This window comes from Bos javanicus, chromosome 2 (genome assembly GCF_032452875.1).
Source record: "Bos javanicus breed banteng chromosome 2, ARS-OSU_banteng_1.0, whole genome shotgun sequence".
NCBI classification, from domain to species: Eukaryota; Metazoa; Chordata; class Mammalia; order Artiodactyla; family Bovidae; genus Bos; species Bos javanicus.
The window spans coordinates 130,708,249-130,725,565 of NC_083869.1; the positions used below are offsets into that span (position 1 = coordinate 130,708,249).

A 17,317-nucleotide genomic window follows, 5' to 3' on the forward strand; every position below is an offset into this window, starting at 1 on the left:
CAACCCCCCAACCAGGGATCAAATCCACACCCCCTGCACTGGAAGGCCGAGGTCTAGACAACCAGGGAAGTCCCCACGCGTCATTTTTAAAGGCTGCATTTCATTATTCAGGCATTTCTATATTTATCCAATCAATCGCCTACTGTTGGAATTTAGGTTATTTTTGGTTACTGTAAATTTTTGACTGTTGGAAAAATGCATGAGCTTAGTTTCTTAAACTGGAAGGAAAACTGGTTGTTTTCTCCCTCCGCCAAGACCCGTTGGCAGTGACTTTTCCTCCATCCCGTCTCACAGTTCCCATCAGTGTCCCCAGACAATGTCTGCCCTTTCCATCAGCAGCAAAATCCTGATGGGGTGTCACCCAGCCCACTCGATTTTTCCTGCCTTTATCCTGAGGACAAGAACTCACTTAGCACTTTGTCTGTTATGTTGTCAGGGCTTTGTCAGAAGAACCTTCCCAACATTTACATCGCCCCAAAGGCAACAGTGGAGAAGGCAATGGCACCCCACTCCAGTACTCTTGCCTGGAAAATCCCATGGACGGAGGAGCCTGGTGGGCTGCAGTCCATGGGGTCACTAAGTCGGACAAGACTGAGCGACTTCACTTATCACTTTCCTGCATTGGAGAAGGAAATGGCAACCCACTCCAGTGTTCTAGCCTGGAGAATCCCAGGGACGGGGAGCCTGGTGGGCTGCCATCTATGGGGTGGCACAGAGTCGGACAGGACTGAAGCGATTTAGCAGCAGGAGCAGCAAAGGCAACAGTGTTACTATTTGACCCAGTCTAGCCCTTCCCTTGCTATCAGCCCAGACCTCCACCTCCTGGTGGCCCCTCCCCACTGCCTCACTGGCGGCAGCTGCTTCACCTTTGCAGGAGGGCCAGCCTGTGGGTTTCCACTTCTCCTTCCCCTGTGATTACCAGCCCAGTGTCTATTCCTTCTTCCTCTAGTAACAGCATTTCCATTTCTCCTGGGCAGCTCTTCCCCCAGTTCTCAACCCCTGTGGCTTGAGAGGAAATGAGTCTCTCCCCAAGTTGCAGGGCTAGACACGTGGCCCATGCTTGGCCTATCAGAGCATTTTAGAGGGCCCTCTGGCCACAGCATGCCAGCAGTGGGCACGTGACACAACGAGAGCCAGGAGAGCCGATTCCGGGCCTTTGGTCAGAACTTTCCAGTTGAATGAATCCATCTTCTGAGAGCAGCATGGAATCAAGGCACTGCTGGCAGCCCTCTTCTCACCGTCAGGCGAGCGACGGCCTGAGAATGAGACCCAGACAGAGGGGAGAACAGAGCAGAGAGACAGGACAGTGAAACCAAGTCTCAGGAGCATGACTGAGCCCTTGGATCCAGTCTTGCTTCAATTTGCAATCACATTAGCCAATAAATTCCCTCTGCTGCCTGGGCCAGGTGGAGTAGGTTTCTGTTACTTGCAACTTCAAGGCTCTTGATGCACCATCACTCTGACACTCCTGACCCTGGTGTCTGCCCCTTGTGGTACTTGCCACCACCCTCTATGTAGATGATTCCCAAATCTCTACCCTCTCTAACCCCTTCTCACCCCCTTTTCCAAATTTCCAGCTACTCACAAATCTCATCAGCACCACAGAAATCATCTTCCAGTTCCCCCGTGCTTCAGGTTCTGCGGTGCCTAGATCGGCTTCGGGTCCCTGAACCTTCATACATCCAGGGATCCCAAACTTTTTTGCATTGTAGATCCTATGCCCACAAATTAATACCCAGCTTCTAGAGGTTTCCTTTAAGAATCTCTCTTTTAGGACTTCCCTGATGGTTCAGTGGTTAAGATTCTGTGCTTCCACTGCAAAGGGCGCTGGATCAATCCTTGGTCAAGAAACTAAGATCCCACATGCCATGTGGTGCAGCTAAAAAATTTAAGAAATCAAAAAGAAGCTCTGTTTGAATTCATTTTATACAGCACAGCCTTCATCTTCCTAGGTGTTAGTTCTGATTAAGACACTGCCCAGTTCAGGAAATCCCAGTGCTTTCTTCTCTGTCTTCAAAATAAAATTCTAAGTCCTTTAGCCAGGTATTCTCTGTCCCCCATAATCAGGCACCAACTTGCCTTTCCAAAGTTATTTCCCCTTCCCTTCTGTATTAGTTCTACAGAGGAACAGAACCAATAGGAGATTTGATGGATGGATAGATGGATCTACATCTATTTATTAATATATTTATATGTATCTATATTTCCAATTCTACCTAAAGAGATTTATTATAAGGAATTGATTCACACGATTATGGAGGCTGGTACGCCCCAAGATCTGCAAGGTGAGTTGGCAAGTAGAGATGCAGGAACTGGTACAGTTCCCATCCAAGTCTGATGGCCTGAGAACCAGAAGAGCCAATGTTTCCATTGCAGTCCAATAGCCAGCCTCTCAAGACCCAAGAAAAGTCAACATTTCAGTTTGAGTCCAAAGCCAGGACTTACTTCTTCCTTACTCAAGGGAGGGTTAGCCTTTTTGCTCAGACCTTCAACTGGTTGGATGAGGCCCACCACATCAGGGAGGGCAATCTGCTTTACTCAAATGTTAATATCATCCAGAAACTCTCACAGACACATCCAAAATAATGTTTGACCAAATATCTCAGCACCGCACGGCCCAGTCAAGTTGACATATAAAATTAACCATCACAGCTTTCATTCCACCCCCTTATGCTGCAGTTAGAGTAAGTTACTTAGTACTGTGCACGCAGGTACCATGATTTCTGGTCTCTATGTCCTGCTAATGCTGTTCCACTTACCAACAACACCCATCCTGTTCATCTCTCCTACCTCTCAAGTCCCACTCTCCTTCCCATTCTGAACTGCTCCTTTTGCCAACATGGACCTTGTGTCCTTTCCCACTTCTGTAACTAGGCAGATTCAGTGGTTCCCTTCTTAGTCTGGCAAACTCTTGTTCTTTTCTTCAAGGACTAACCTAGATCTCAGCTGTGAATGCTTCCCTGACAACTCCACACAACCAATTATTCCTATTATGCTCTATTTAAAGCATGCCATATTTGTATCTGCTAAAATGCCATTCGGCCATGAGCAGGCAGGGACCTTAACGTATTCATTTTTGTTTCCTTTTACCTAATTTCCTGGCACTCTGCCGACCTTCAGAAATGTTTGATAAACAATGCATGAATGAGCGTCATCCACCTCTTCCACGAGGCTTGCTCTGGCCCCTGCCACCCAAAGTGGTCCCTGCCTCTTCTAAATTCCCGCAGCTCTTATCTGAGGATTTCCCCAGGCCTCACCCTGTTCTGTCGTGCTTATCCACACTTTCCCTGCCTGACTGTAAGCTCCCAGGTGCAGGATCAGTTTGGGGTGCATCTTATGCCCCTGAGAGTGCTCTTCAGGAGCTTCAGATGTGGTGAGCACTCAAACACTGGTTGAATGAGAGAAGCCTCGACACCACTTTCCCTGACAAATACCGAAGCCTCCAATCCGCTACCATCTCCCCAGAGCCTGTCAAGATTCACTGGAGAAGGATCTATATTAAAGAGGCTCTCCTTTGCATTCCTCAGCCTTAGGATTTATGTGAGAAAGTCCTAATTTAAGACTCTCCGTGTGATTCATAGGTTATAAAACTATTAGGAAAATCAAGGAAGTGATTATTGCAAAAATCCAGCTACTGGCTGCCTCTAACTGAGATAGTAATCTGGAAAGGATCGGGGTGTGCTGGGCTTGGGGGATGATGTTGACAATGCTCTGGTTCATGACCTGGGTGATGATTACTTGGATATTTGCTTTATACGTATTCATTGTACTGTATACTTGTTTTCTGTGCTTTTTCTCACGTTTAATATTTCATAAAAATTAAAATTAGAAATAATTAAATAAAACAAACTCTCACTGTTGTTACTAGAAGGTTGATGTTGTTGTACAAATTCCTATTATGGAAGGATTTCCCCAGTGGTCCAGTGGCTAAGACTCCGCACTTCCAACGCAGGAGGCAAAAGTTCGATCCCTGGGCGGGGGACTAGATCCCACATGGCGCAACTAGAGCCCGCATGCTGCAGGGAAGACCTGGTGCAGCCAAGTAAATAAATAAATTCCTATCACTGAGACTCAGACCTTTCCTTCCATTCTGGTTCGCTGACCGGTCTTTCCTTCCTCAGGCTGGTCGCGGCCCCAGGCCCTGCCGGCAGCCCCATTTTATTGCTGAGACTGCCGCACCTTAAGGGGCCAGAGCTGCCGCAGCGGCAGGCACCTCCAAGGGCCACCACCCTCCTCCCACCCTTTATGCGGTCCCCCCGCTGCTCAGCCTCTCTCCTCCACTTTGTGCCACATCCTTACGCTTGTCCAGGGACCTGGACCCCTCTTGGAGTCAGAGAAAGGAGAGAAACTGACCGAACCTGTTTCCTACCTGCCTTTTCTCTAACTGGCCCAGGCTTGCCACCCTCATCTCTGTTACACATCTCTGGTGAAGATATTCTGGGTCACTGAAGAAGAGTGGATGAGATGGGATAGGGAAGAGAAGAATCTGTCAACACCTGAGCATCTCCTTCCCCATCTGGTCGGTTTTGGTAAGAGCTCAGAAGCATACGGCACAAAGATGAGATTTTAACTTGAAAATGATCCAAGAATTGCTTGTGCGGCCTAACTGGTCATGGGCACATTGCTACCCGTATTCAGCAAGTAGTCGTGTCCGTTATGTACCAGGTACCTTGGCGGCAAAGGTGAACACCGTCCCCCCACTTAACTTCAGTAGCTTCTCCTGGCTCCTGCCCATCCTCTGGCCTTCTACGGACCACGCATTCACTCACTGGGCTCCAGCTATGTTGCTGTCTTTGTTGTTCCTCAGACACATCTGAGCTTCCTGTGAAACCCTCTGAAGCTTGCACTTGCTACTCTCGCTCCTGCTCTGCATGTACCTGCTCCGTTCCAATCTCGCCTCTTCAAGACCTCCTCCCTTCCCCCCACCCCTGCAGCTTCAGTGGCACCTCACACCCACTCTCACACCACACGGTTTTACTTCCTTCCTAGAGCTGATCACTATCCAGAATGATCTCACCTCTTTATTTTTCTTGTAGTCCGTCTCTTCCCATTAAAAAGTAAATGCAAAGATTTCCTTCACCACTGTACCCTCAGCGCTAGAATGTAGGACATACTCATAAATGACTGTTGCAGAAAACACCGTGAATGAAGATACAATTCCCACTTAAAGAACTAAGGTCACACAGTGGAACAAGCAACAATCAAGGTAAGTGTTAAGATGGGCGGCATACAAGAATCTGCGGACACAAGAAGAGTATTCACAATAGTTATATGTAATATTTACCAAGTATTTCCTAAGTTCCAGCTATTGTTCTAAATATTTAATATGTATTACCTCACTTGAAATTCATAAGAACTCTAGAAACCATGATCTTCAACAGAAGTGAGGAGTGAAGAGGTCAGTAACCCATGGCCAAAATCATGCAGCCGGTAGATGGAAGCTCTGGGATTCAAATCCAGAGCTGACCACAGACTTCCCAAAGGAGGGAGATTTGCTCTGAGTCTAGAGGACTTGCACAGACTGGTCAGGCCAGGATAGGGCGTATCAACAGAACAGAAGCTTCCTGGCAGAAAGAACAGGCGTGTCCAGGTTCACAGGCACAGAAAAGCAGGATGCTCAGGGGACAGACAAATTATAGAGACATGATGTCGAATGTGAGAAACCAGACACAAAAGAGTATACACTGTCTTTGCCCACTAGCTTCAGCAACACTGCTCCAGGGCGATAGAAAGCATAACAGTTACCTTTCAGGGGGTTGATAACTAGAGAACAGCATGAGGGAGACTTCCAGGGGAGCTGGTTAAATCCTGTGTCTTCATCTGGAAGGTGGTGAGAGGAGTATGCACACTTTGGATAAATTCATTGAGTCATGCAATTAAGATCTGTGTGTTTTACAGGATGCCTGTTATATCTAAATCTTAAAAATTAAAGGTCACGACACACTAGCATTGGCCTATAAACTAACACACTTGTGCTTTTTTTTTTTAAAGAAGTGTAGGCTTTTTTCAACGCTGAAGTTTAATGCCTGAGGATAAGATAAGAAATGAGGGGAGGGATGGGGAGGAGTGAGAAGATAAAAACAGAATTTTAGGTAGAGAAATGAGGAATGCAGAGATGGAGCTGTTTGAGAAATGGGCTCAGGAGGAAGGAAAAGATCAAAGAGACAGCTGAGAAGGAATCACTCGATGAACCTTCCCTTTACCAAGTAGATTCAGCTACGATATAGGCTAGCATAGAACATAGCATATACAGAATGTCTCTGTGCCATGCGAGGGCGACCCTAGCTGGGAATATGAAACAAGACAGGTGTGGGAACTGGACCTGAGAGAGGTGACAAGACTTGTCTGAGATCACACACCTTGAAAGGGCGGGAGTTACCTTTGCTAGGAACATCCCATTTGTGCTAAGACAGGGCTCCAAAACACTTAGCTCTGGCCCCCGAGTGAAGGCGGAGCTTTGGCCCAGAGGAAGTGAAGGGGAGGCCCTGGCTGCTTTGGTGGTGGTGGTGGCTTCCTGCCCAGAAGACACACCCAGCTTCAAAATCACTATTCTGGGCAGTCAGCTTGTTGCTAGGCACCCAGAGGACCCTGGAGCTTTCAAACAGAGCCAGCCAAGGGCTGTTTTAACTTCACCTCACTGCAACATCAGGTGCAAAACGGAGAGGGAAGCCAGCCACCCCAGTGAAGACTGAGTGAAACCTTCCTCTTTTCTTCAGGGGTTTATTTTCACCATCATCTCCATTTTAAACAGGGACAATAATAATCTCCAATTAAACAATTTAATCTCCAACTAAACAGGAATTAATAATCTCACTCCCTTGTTTCCCATGAATTCCAGTCATTTGTGTTCACTAAGAAGGAAGCACTTTAAATTAGGCAGCAACCATGTGTCTTCTACAAAATGAACTATTTCCAGAGGACGTCATGTGCAGGTCGTGTGTTGGAGGCCAAGAACAGATTCCCTCTATGTGGGGTTCACAATCCGCTGGGGATACAAACTAGACACTGCATGTGATCCTGGGCACAGGCCTTGGCATAGCAGGTACACAGTGCATATTGCTGAATGAGCAGGGATGCAGAACTAGAGGGAAGGTGTTACAGGAGCTCACAAGAGGGATTCAAATGCTGACTCCAGGCAGAAAGCAAAGAAGGCTTCGTGAAGGTGACCATGGCTACCTGCGTCATAAACAATGAACGGGAGTAGGCTGGCAAAGACGAGGGAGGCAGAGGGTGGGACATTTCAGGCCAAGGGAAAATGGCCAATAAATGCATTGTGGTGGGTGGAAAATGTTTAGCAAAATAGTCAACTCATTGTCAAGAGCGTTGTAGTGAGCTGCCTTTGGAGACTGACCACACGGGGTGCTCTGAGGAAGGCCAGATGCGCTTGAATTCTCACCACCACGAGTGGGGGACTCTGCCCCCGCCAGCCCCTGGAGTTGGCCTCCTTTCCAGCAACCAGGGCCTGGCACCCACTCACTGCTCAGGGTGTAGTTGCCCAACAGATGACACATTTTTCCATGGCTCCAGCCAGTTGCTAGGAATCTCATATTACTTTGTGGTCTGTACACTGCTTTTCACCAGCAGCCATCTGGCAGGAGCACTTTTCAGTGACTAGATGAAACTGTGGAACTGGAGTCAAAATAATCACAGAGGGCAAGTCAGACACGAGACATGTTAGAAATGCTCCCCTCCAGCTCCTCTACATGGTCCCTCCTCTTGCCCCATCATTCGCAGAATTCAAAGCATTCTTGGACGTCCCTGGTGGTCTGGCAGTTAAGAATCCGCCTACCTATGCAGGGAACGCTGGTTTGATCCCTGATCCAGGAAGATTCCACCTTCCCTTGGAGCAACTAAGCCCGTGCGCCGTAACTACTGAGCCTGTGCACCGAGGGCCTGTGCTCTGCAAAGAGAAGCCACGGCGATGAAAAGTCGGCACCTCAACGAAGAGCAACCCCTGCTTGCTACAACTAGAGCAAGGCCACAGGCAGCAACGAAGACCCAGAGCAGCCAACAGATAAACATTAGAAATGAACAGGGTTCTTTAGAATTGGCATCTAGATCGACTGCAGAAATGACAATGACTGGCAGTGGTGAGAACTACTCTACGGGGTGGAGAAAGCATGGGAACCACCTCTGGAGGAGTGGCACTAGAGACGGGGAGTGACTGTCTTCCCAAATCTCCACAGGGCCCGTGAAATCCTTGGTTTATTTTTTAGTAACCAGGCAGCGTGACCTCTTGGCAAGGGCATGGGACTAGGGCCAGACGGAATGGAGATCAACTCGAGCTTCTCCTCTTACTGGATTTGTTTGGGGTAAGGATTTGCATCTACAAGTTCACGTCCATGAAAAAGTGTTGGTACTAGCAGGTTGCTGGGAGATACTGCTGGGCATTTTACCAGTTTCGGTTTGAGTTCTGGCTAACTTACCTCTGTAAGCCTCACTTGTGCTTTGGAGGTTCACCTCCGTATCTAAACCCCCTACCTTGCATTTTTTACTGAAAGTGTAAGGCTAGGTATTAGCCATACAGAATACTATGCAACTGCTAAAAATTTTTTTTTTAATAAACCTTTTTATGTTGATACCAAAAGACTGCTAAGGCTTACTGTGCAAGAAAAATATATTAAACATTCATAATGTATTTTGTGTAAATAAAAAAGGATTTCTCTGGCAATTTGGCAGTCCAGTGGCTAAGACTCTGTACCTCCACTGCAGGAACCATGGGTTCAATCCCTGGTCGGGGAACTAAGATCCCATATGCCACACAGCATGGTCAAAAAAAAAAGGCAGGGTGATATATGCCTATGTGGGCACATACATGTCTATCTGCAAAACTGTTAATGTGAAGACAGCCTTTACATTTTCCTCTTATATCCTTGGACTTTTCTATACACATGCAAATTAATTTTTTTTTACACTAACTGTATACTTAATCTCTATTATTATTATATCAACTCCACCTCAGATTGTCAGGCATTAGATCCTGAAGGCTGGGAACTCCTTGGGTAGAGGGCAAAGCAGATGCCAAACCTGCTTTCACAGAGCTTACCATTTTATGGGGAGGCAGAAAGAGGAGACTGGCAGGCAGCACAGGACGCAACTGTATAACGTTAAAAATGTCAACAGGAGTTACCTAGGAAGTGAGAGTATGGACCAGGCTTGTTTTTTTCATACTTTTTGTCAAATGAATCTAAGACATGTTATTTTAGATTGGGCTTTCTGTGTGGTTCAGCTGGTAAAGAATCCGCCTGCAATGCAAGAGACCTGGGTTCAATCCCTGGGTTGGGAAGATCCCCTGGAGAAGGGAAAGGCTACCCACTCCAGTATTGTGGCCTGGAAAATTCCAGGGACTGTGTAGTCCACAGGGTCGCAAAAAGTGGGACACAACTGAGCGACTTTCACTTTCAAGATAAAGATGAAAAAAGCCAAAGAAATACCTCACACACAGGAGAGTGCTTTACAATTATCCTCCAATAGAAAATTTGAAGCGAAAAAAAAAAAGGAACCATAAAGCCCAGTAACACCAGTCTTCCAACAGCTTCTCAATCCAACGTTAAGCTTAAGAGACCGTGGACCAAAGTATAATCTGGGACATGTCTGGATGAAGTCTCTTACCAAAAGTCAGTGGTTCTCAACCAGGGGCAAAGGAGACATTTTTGGTTGTCACACCTAGCTTGTGTTAATCTAGTGAGCAGAGGATAAAGATGCTGTTAAATACCCTAGAATCCACAGGACAAGCCCCCACAAAAAGGAATTACCTGGACCCAAATTGCCAAGGTTGAAAAATCTGTGCTAAGGGATTCAGGAAATCTCAGCTGTTTTAAAATGCCACAGATGAAAACATTTCAGTCCACTTGTAACTCTGGTCCTTTACTTGCATCCTAAATTCTAGGCTATCAAAGCATCTGAGAAACTGGAGCAGGTCAGGAAATTCTTTAACACCAGGAGTTCCTAATCCCTGCAGACTAAAGGAAATACCTTCGGAATGTTTTGAGCAAATGGAGTACTGAAGATACTACGACAGTATCACTGTTACTCCATTGCCAACGTTAAATTTTACTTAAGAGAGCTTAACCCAGTCAACGAAAGTTATTTCCCAAATACTGTACTGTACGCCCTCCCATTCCCATTGTAAAGGCCTTTACAAAAGGTGTCCCTTCTGTCCAGTGATCTCTGACTCCTACTGAAGTTCAATAAAAATGTCACTTCCCTGACTCAGCTATTTCTTCTTTAAAAAAAAAAAAAAACCCACAAAATGTGTTTTCTTAGTGCTGACTCAAAATCGTATGCCAAAAAAGACTAGTTTTACTCCAGCATTTCTAACAATGTATTTTGATGGCTTCTTCCTCTCCTTAGAAACAACACATTTCCTTAAAGTTGGGCTTTATATTTTTAATTTATGGCTGCACTGGGGTTCCATTGCTTTGAGGGCCTTCTCTAGCTGTGGCAAGTGAGGGCTGCTCTTTGCTGCTGTGCAGATTTCTTTGCAGTGGCTTCTCGTGTTGCAGAGCACAGGCTCTAGAGCATATAGGTTTCAGCAGTTGCAGCACATGAGCTCAGCAGTTACGACACAGGGGCTTAGTTGCTCTCAGGTATGTGGGATCCTCCCCGATCAGGGATCGAACTGCACTGGCAGGCAGATTCCTATTCACTGTGCCACCAGGCGATTCCCTGAAATTGGGTTTTATATTTGTGTGTGCTCAGTCACTTCTGACTCTTTGCAACCCTATCGACTGTAGCCTGCCAGGCTCCTCGGTCCATGGGATTCTCCAAGGGATCTTCCCCACCCAGGGACTGAACCTGTGTCTCCAGCACTGGCAGGCAGATTCTTTACTGCTGCGCCACTTGGGATTCTAGCATCAAGAAGAGTCCCAGAGGCACATAAGTACTCAATAAACATCAGCAGAATCGAACTCAAGCCCCACCCCTACCCCAAAAGCCAGGCTGCAGAGGCAGAAAGGTTCCTCAAGACTGGGTCATGCTGGGGAAGGAGCTGCTGTTTCCTCTACCTGTCACAGCCACAGCTACTGCTATTTCAGCTGCAAACCAAAGTACAGGATTCTACACACAAAAAGCCAGGATGACCTCTGTTCCAGGAAGAACAGAATCTCAGATGGTTTAGTCCTCTTGCAGGAAGATGAGCTGAGGAAGATAAGGAAATGGACAAAGAGCAAATCAAACAGCCCCACCTGAGTTACTTACCTCTTCTGACCCCTTTCCCCCTTCTCAGTTTTGCCCAATTTAGATGCTGACTCTGAAACAAAGGCCAGGCTTGTTCCCATTTGCCAGCTCAGCAAATGCCACATAGTTCTTACCTGCAGCTCACATCTACTCCTGATAATTATCCCACCTTTCTCAAATGCTGACAACTAAGAGTCGACTGGCAAATCACCACAGGACATTTTTATTAAGAATCAAACTTTAATATTTCAAGGACACCCCAAATGAGTTACTGGTGGGGTTACAGAAGCTTCCATTCAAGCCACCACAGTGAGAATCAAGAATATTAAAGTTGAAGCAATCATCTCTTTGGATACATAAAAACTATATATTAAAGCGTGTCACAAAGTGCAAAAAGGGAGGCATTCAGCAGAGCAAAAACAAGCAGCAGACTGATTGTCCTTACAAGAGGGCAGGGAAACTCATTTTGGAGTTCACAGTGCCAGGAAATAGAGCTGCTTCAGGCAAAAAAAAAAAAAAAAAGGGTTTTCATTTGATTCTTATTATAGCTAGCAAAGGCAAGCTCAAAGAAAATCAAGGTTCAGATTTCTCATGACTATAGTTGGATTTGCAACAAAGAGAGCCTTTGGTCACTTCTCATATGTAGGCTGAAAAAGCAGCAGTGAGATTTTAGCCGGTGATTCTGACCCCAGGCTGACACCTCAGTGCCCAAGCTCTGAGCTCCTCAGGGAGGACGGCCTGGAACTGCTCCTGCACCAGCATTTCCACAATCTGCTCCTTCGTGTGAATATCAGGTCGCAGCCACTGTCCAGCAAGCTCCTGGAGATGTCTCAGGACATCCCTGGGCCCAGCCGCATCTTCATAGCGGAACTGCCGGAACCTCTGCCTGGAGGCTGCAGGGTTGAGAGGACTCCTTCGGGGCACGGTCTCCAGGTCATCTTCAGAGTCTTCATCCAGGCTCTCTGGCGGAACCTGGACCTGGGGCGGTGCTATCAGGATGCCTTCTGGCTCCTCAGCCATCCTCTCATTTGGTGGTGACCTTATTTCATCATTCTGGACTTCTCCATCTCTTTGCATCTCTGGATACCCTTCAGTCTCCATCCTAGAACTCTGCAAAAGGATTTTTCAGACTCCTAGGCACAAAGAGAAAAGTCAGGCTCAACAAAAACAAACCTTAAAGGATGTTAAAACCTCCCTGATCTGAAGGATCTGGTCCACCAACTAGGAGAGACCTAGGTTCCAACAACTTTTCAATCTTAATAAAGTTATGAGAAATTCCGCTTTTGTTTCCTCTTGTTGGATCAATGGACACAGTTGAGAAAGTTTGTCAACAGTTTACCAAAATGTAAGATGTAGTAGATTCTCAAAGCAGAAAGAGTCAAGAATGTTGGCCTTGCTAGCTGGAAAAACCTTTCATCCATCCACCCCCCGCCCAATACAAACATACATGCACATGACTTGTGGGGGAGGGAGGGGAAGTCTTTAAAATCATGGTTGCTTCCTCCAACCACTTTTATGGAGTATTTGCTATACTTAAAAGCAAATTATGAAGAAATGCTAAAACAGAGGGGGGAAAAGTCTGTTCATTTTCATATACTCTGTCGTCTTTTCTATCTCCTCCGGTCTTTTATGATGAAAGAATAGCAAGTGTTAAAAAAGTACTTTAGGAGCTACCATCAGGGTGGAGTCTATGGCAATTAAAAAAAAAGGAAAAAAGCTTTTCTATTAAGATCAAGATCCTAAGTTCCCTCAAAGTATGAGGAACTGAATTTCTAAGAATCCTTGCAGCATGGATTTCTGACTCGTTAGATGTTTGAGAGCTCCAGGATTAGCAAACCAGCTGTAGTGGGAAGAAGGGAGATTGGGGGGTCTGATAGGAAAGGCTGGGGCAAAAAAGGTTTTGCTTCATTTAGGCTAGGGCCCAGTCCAAAGAGGAATTATTTACAGGAAAACCACATTCTATGTTAATTTAAAAGAAAAAAAAGACTTAAGATAACAGTATAGAAATGACTATATTGTCACAGCAGGGATGTCCAATCAAAGATTATAATCCCTATGAAGTCACTTTACAAAGATCACCTTTTTTTTGTTATTACCACCTCCCCCAAGGATCAGTTCTTTCCTACTGTATCAACACTGCAGAAGCGTTGAGATTTAAAATCCTCCCTACATCAAAGAGTCTCAAATCTGTTCCCTAGGTAACAACTTATAGAAGCCGACAATTGTTAACACTGACCAGCTGCCCTGAATTAAATTGTTCTTGGCTCCTAACACCTGGTCTCTAAACGTTCACTGATTTTCTAGAACTTTTTAAAAAATATTTATTTATTTGGCTGCACCAGGTCTTACTTGAGGCATGTAGGATCTTTAGTTGCAGCATGGGAACTCTTAGTTATGGCAAGTAGAACCCAGTTCCCTGACCAGGGATTGAACCCAGGCCTCCTGCACTGGGAGTAGTCTTAGCCACAGGACCACCAGGAAAGTCCATCTAGGAGCTCTGGATTGATTCTAGACCCGGTAGCAGGTATTTTTGGAATATATCACTTCCCTTATTATCTGGGTTTCTGTTCAATCAACAGGGTGTTGCTCATGCCTCAAAATAAGTTATCCCAGGGTGATAAGGACAAAAGCAGAATACCCCCCAAACTCAGGGGTGCCTTGAATAAAAGGGAAATAGTCAAGGAAAGGTTGGATGAAACACTGTTCGATAGCAAAATCTTGGGAACAACTTAAGCCATCAACAGGAATGTGGTTAAGATGCTGTTGTTTAGTCGCTAAGTTGTGTCCACCTCTTTCAAGACCCCATGGACTGTAGCCCACCAGGCTACTCTGTCCAAGCGATTTCCCAGGCAAGATACTGGCGTGGGTTGCCATTTCCTTCTCCATGGGATTTTCCCCACCCAGAGACTGAACCTGTGTCTCTTGTGTCCCCTGCATTGCAGGCAGATTCTGTACCACTGAGCCATAGGGAAGCCCTTATCAACAGGGAAGTGATTAAAGTACTGTCAGCCACTAAGCAGAATACTATGCAGCCTTGGAAGAAATGAAAGAGGCCTATGAGAGCCGATGTGTAAAGTTTTCCATAATATAGCACCCCTCCCCCAGCTGCAGATCAATAGGTATAATGTAATCTCATCTGGGGAAACTAAAAACACATACAGGTAAGCATATACGACCTGATGTATCTATAAAGGTACCGGGAAGGTTATCAAAGAAATTCTTTTTACCTCTGAGGAGCAGAACAGTAAAAGTGGGAAACATTTTTCTTATACCTTTCTGTACTGTCTTCTTTTTTACTACATCTAAGGAAATGGAAACCCACTCCGGTGTTCTTGCCTGGAGAATCCCAGGCTGCCGTCTATGGGGTCGTAGAGTCAGACAAGACTGAAGTGACTTAGCAGCAGCATGCTACTTTCATGACAACTCAAGAGGGAGAAAACATTTCAGGCTTTCCCCTCCAGCTCAAAACTGTTCTGAGAGAAAACCCCTAATCCACTTAGAAAAATACCCTTTTACTAATTCTTCTCATTCCCAAACTCAACTGTCAACAGGCCAGTTTTCAAAGCTGGCTTTGGAAGATGATGATCAGCTCCATGATTTACCCAGCTTCCAAACCCAATCAGTTTGAGAAGGCCACCTGCCATACAGACTGCTTATCCTCACCAGTCAATAACTCCAGCTTAGGGAACTCTTATCTCCTATCTGATATTGTGCGTTTCACATTCTGTACGTGATTCTCTTAGCGACTCAGGTTAAACTCTCGATAAGATTCTCTACCGCCCCAGTTGTCTCCATTTTAACAAGCAGCTTCCACCGCTCCATTTTTTGAATTTTACAGGCCACAGGGTCCTGTAAAATTAGTAGCTTTCCGTCATCGAGTCCTGCCCGAGAACCCAGTAGGGCCGTTACTGTCATTTCCATTTCACAGATAAACAAACTGAGGCTCGGGGAAAGGGGACTTGCCCAAGGTCACAAGGCTAGGAAGTGGCGGGACCACCCAGCCCAGTACAAAAATCCCCGGCGTCTCTGCAGGAACCTGGGTCCGACTCCTCCCACTACCTGGGCGCGGTTCAGACGGCCGATATCCGGCCGGAAAAGGCGCATCTGGGGAATCCAGAACTGGACGTCCTCCTTCCTGGGACATTTAGCTGAGCCCCAAGGCCACGCCAGGCAGACCAGACGGCACACCCCACAGGCAAAGGCCTCCCCACTCCCAGGGCCGCCGCCCCGGCCGCCCGCTCCCACCCAGCGGTGCGCGGCGGAGGAGGGAGGTGCAGGAGGCGGGGAGGGGAGTTCACCTGCGCAGGTGCCCCTCGGAAGGCCGGGTGAACGGGGAAAGGAGAGGAGCGAGACGCCAAGCCCCGCCACCGGCTCCGGGAAAGGGAAATCAGCTGCTCGGCGCCGAGCTTTGTAGCCCACCACCGGAACCGGAAGTCGCGCCCCGCCCGGAAGCTGGAAACGGAAGGGGAAATAGGGTTCCAAGGCGTGGGGGGGCGGGGAGGCGGGGTCTCTCTAGGCCTTGGCAGTGTCCTGCAGCTCCATGGTCTTAACCCCTGCTGGTTTCTTGGCCTCCCCCGGTCCCCAGTCCTCCCGACTGAGCGAAGAGGTGCGTCCGGCCTAGGAGCTCTTCCAGTGCAGGGGAGGCCTTTGCCTTTCTGACCAGCAGTTTTTTGCCCAACAGAATGGAAAGAGGATGCAGCAGGAATTGAGACACTCCTCGAGCCTGCCCGCGGCTGAGTCAGCGCCCCACCCTGAGGTTACACCCTTGATCCTTTGCACCACCCAGAGCAAAGAAACTAAATTAGAGGGCTGGCTGGCTGGTGCTGGGAGACAGTGGTCGGTATGGCTTCCCGTGGAGTCGCTCCAGATGGACAGAGGGCGCAGGCTACTAGGTGTCTCCATGTACCCGCTTAGACCCACCCAGAGAGTGCGGCATGTGCCCGTGGGGCTTTGGCAGTCCCTCTTGGGGGAGACCCCTTGTGCGTAGGAGGCTAAATCTTAGTCCTGTGTGTCTCTTCCTCAAGACCTTCCCAATTGCAGTGGTACAGTTCAGTCGCTCAGTCGTGTCAGACTGTTTGCGACCCTATGGACTGCTGCACGCCAGGCCTCCCTGTCCGTCACCAACTCCCGGAGTTTATTCAAGCTCATGTCCGTTGAGTTGGTAATGCCGTAGGAACTGAAATTTCAGATTTTTACTAAGGCGGTTTTTGAGTCTGGGCACGGAGGTTAAATAGCACAGCCTGTAAGAGTAAGTGCAGAGATGCTAACCAAGGCAGCCTTCCCAGTTCTCTCTTAATCCTGTAGGGAAGGAACTTGGGCTTTGCATTCTCCTATCTAGATGGCATGAGCTAGGAAATTAAGAGGGGCGCCTCAGTGCCTCCTGCTGGGTTATCACCCCGGACCCAATGTCCCTGGGGAAGGGAAGATACGCCTATTGTCTTCCGTAAACTCCTAGATGGCTAGGTACTCAAGTAGGTTGGAGAACCAGGGCTCCTTGCCATGGCCCTACCCCTACCTCCCCTAGTGACTGCGGTCCTACAGTTTCCACATGTACCTCCTCTTTGCCTTGGTTTTCCCATCTGCAAAATGAGGGGGTTGAACCAGATTCAGTTCAGTTCAGTTTAGTTCAGTTGCTCAGTCGTGTCCGACTCTTTGCAACCTCATGAAGCGCATCACGCCAGGCCTCCCTGTCCATCACCAACTCCCGGAGTTCACTCAGATTCATGTCCATCAAGTCGGTGATGCCATCCAGCCATCTCATCCTCTGATGTCCCCTTCTCCTCCTGCCCCCAATCCCTCCCAGCATCAGAGTCTTTTCCAATGAGTCAACTCTTCGCATCAGGTGGCCAAAGTATTGGAGTTTCAGCTTCAGCATCAGTCCTTTCAATGAACACCCAGGAGTGATCTTTAGGATGGACTGGTTGGATCTCCTTGCAGTCCAAGGGACTCTCAAGAGTCTTCTTCAACACCACAGTTCAAAAGCATCAATTCTTCGGCACTCAGCTTTCTTCACAGTCCAACTCTCACATCCATACATGACCACTGGAAAAACCATAGCCTTGACTAGATGGCAAAGTAATATCACTGCTTTTTAATATGCTGTCTAGGCTGGTCGTAACTTTCCTTCCGAGGAGTAAGC

The 17,317-nt window shown here is 47.2% G+C and overlaps 1 protein-coding gene and 1 long non-coding RNA gene across 2 annotated transcripts; one reads left to right on the forward strand and one right to left on the reverse strand.

Moving 5' to 3' along the window:
* Positions 1-5,316: 5,316 nt before the first annotated feature.
* On the forward strand, positions 5,317-11,601 carry LOC133233826 (uncharacterized). The gene is made up of 2 exons (XR_009731881.1): positions 5,317-8,312; positions 11,228-11,601. It is a non-coding gene; the product is annotated as an uncharacterized LOC133233826 (long non-coding RNA).
* On the reverse strand, positions 11,399-15,628 carry LOC133233816 (SCAN domain-containing protein 1-like). Its single transcript, XM_061393978.1, has 2 exons — positions 15,477-15,628; positions 11,399-12,311 (listed from the first exon to the last, which is right to left on the reverse strand). The coding sequence occupies exon 2, from the start codon at positions 12,277-12,279 to the stop codon at positions 11,848-11,850; it is 432 nt and encodes a 143-aa protein (XP_061249962.1). The 5' UTR covers positions 12,280-12,311; positions 15,477-15,628; the 3' UTR covers positions 11,399-11,847.
* Between the last annotated feature and the right edge of the window lie 1,689 nt (positions 15,629-17,317).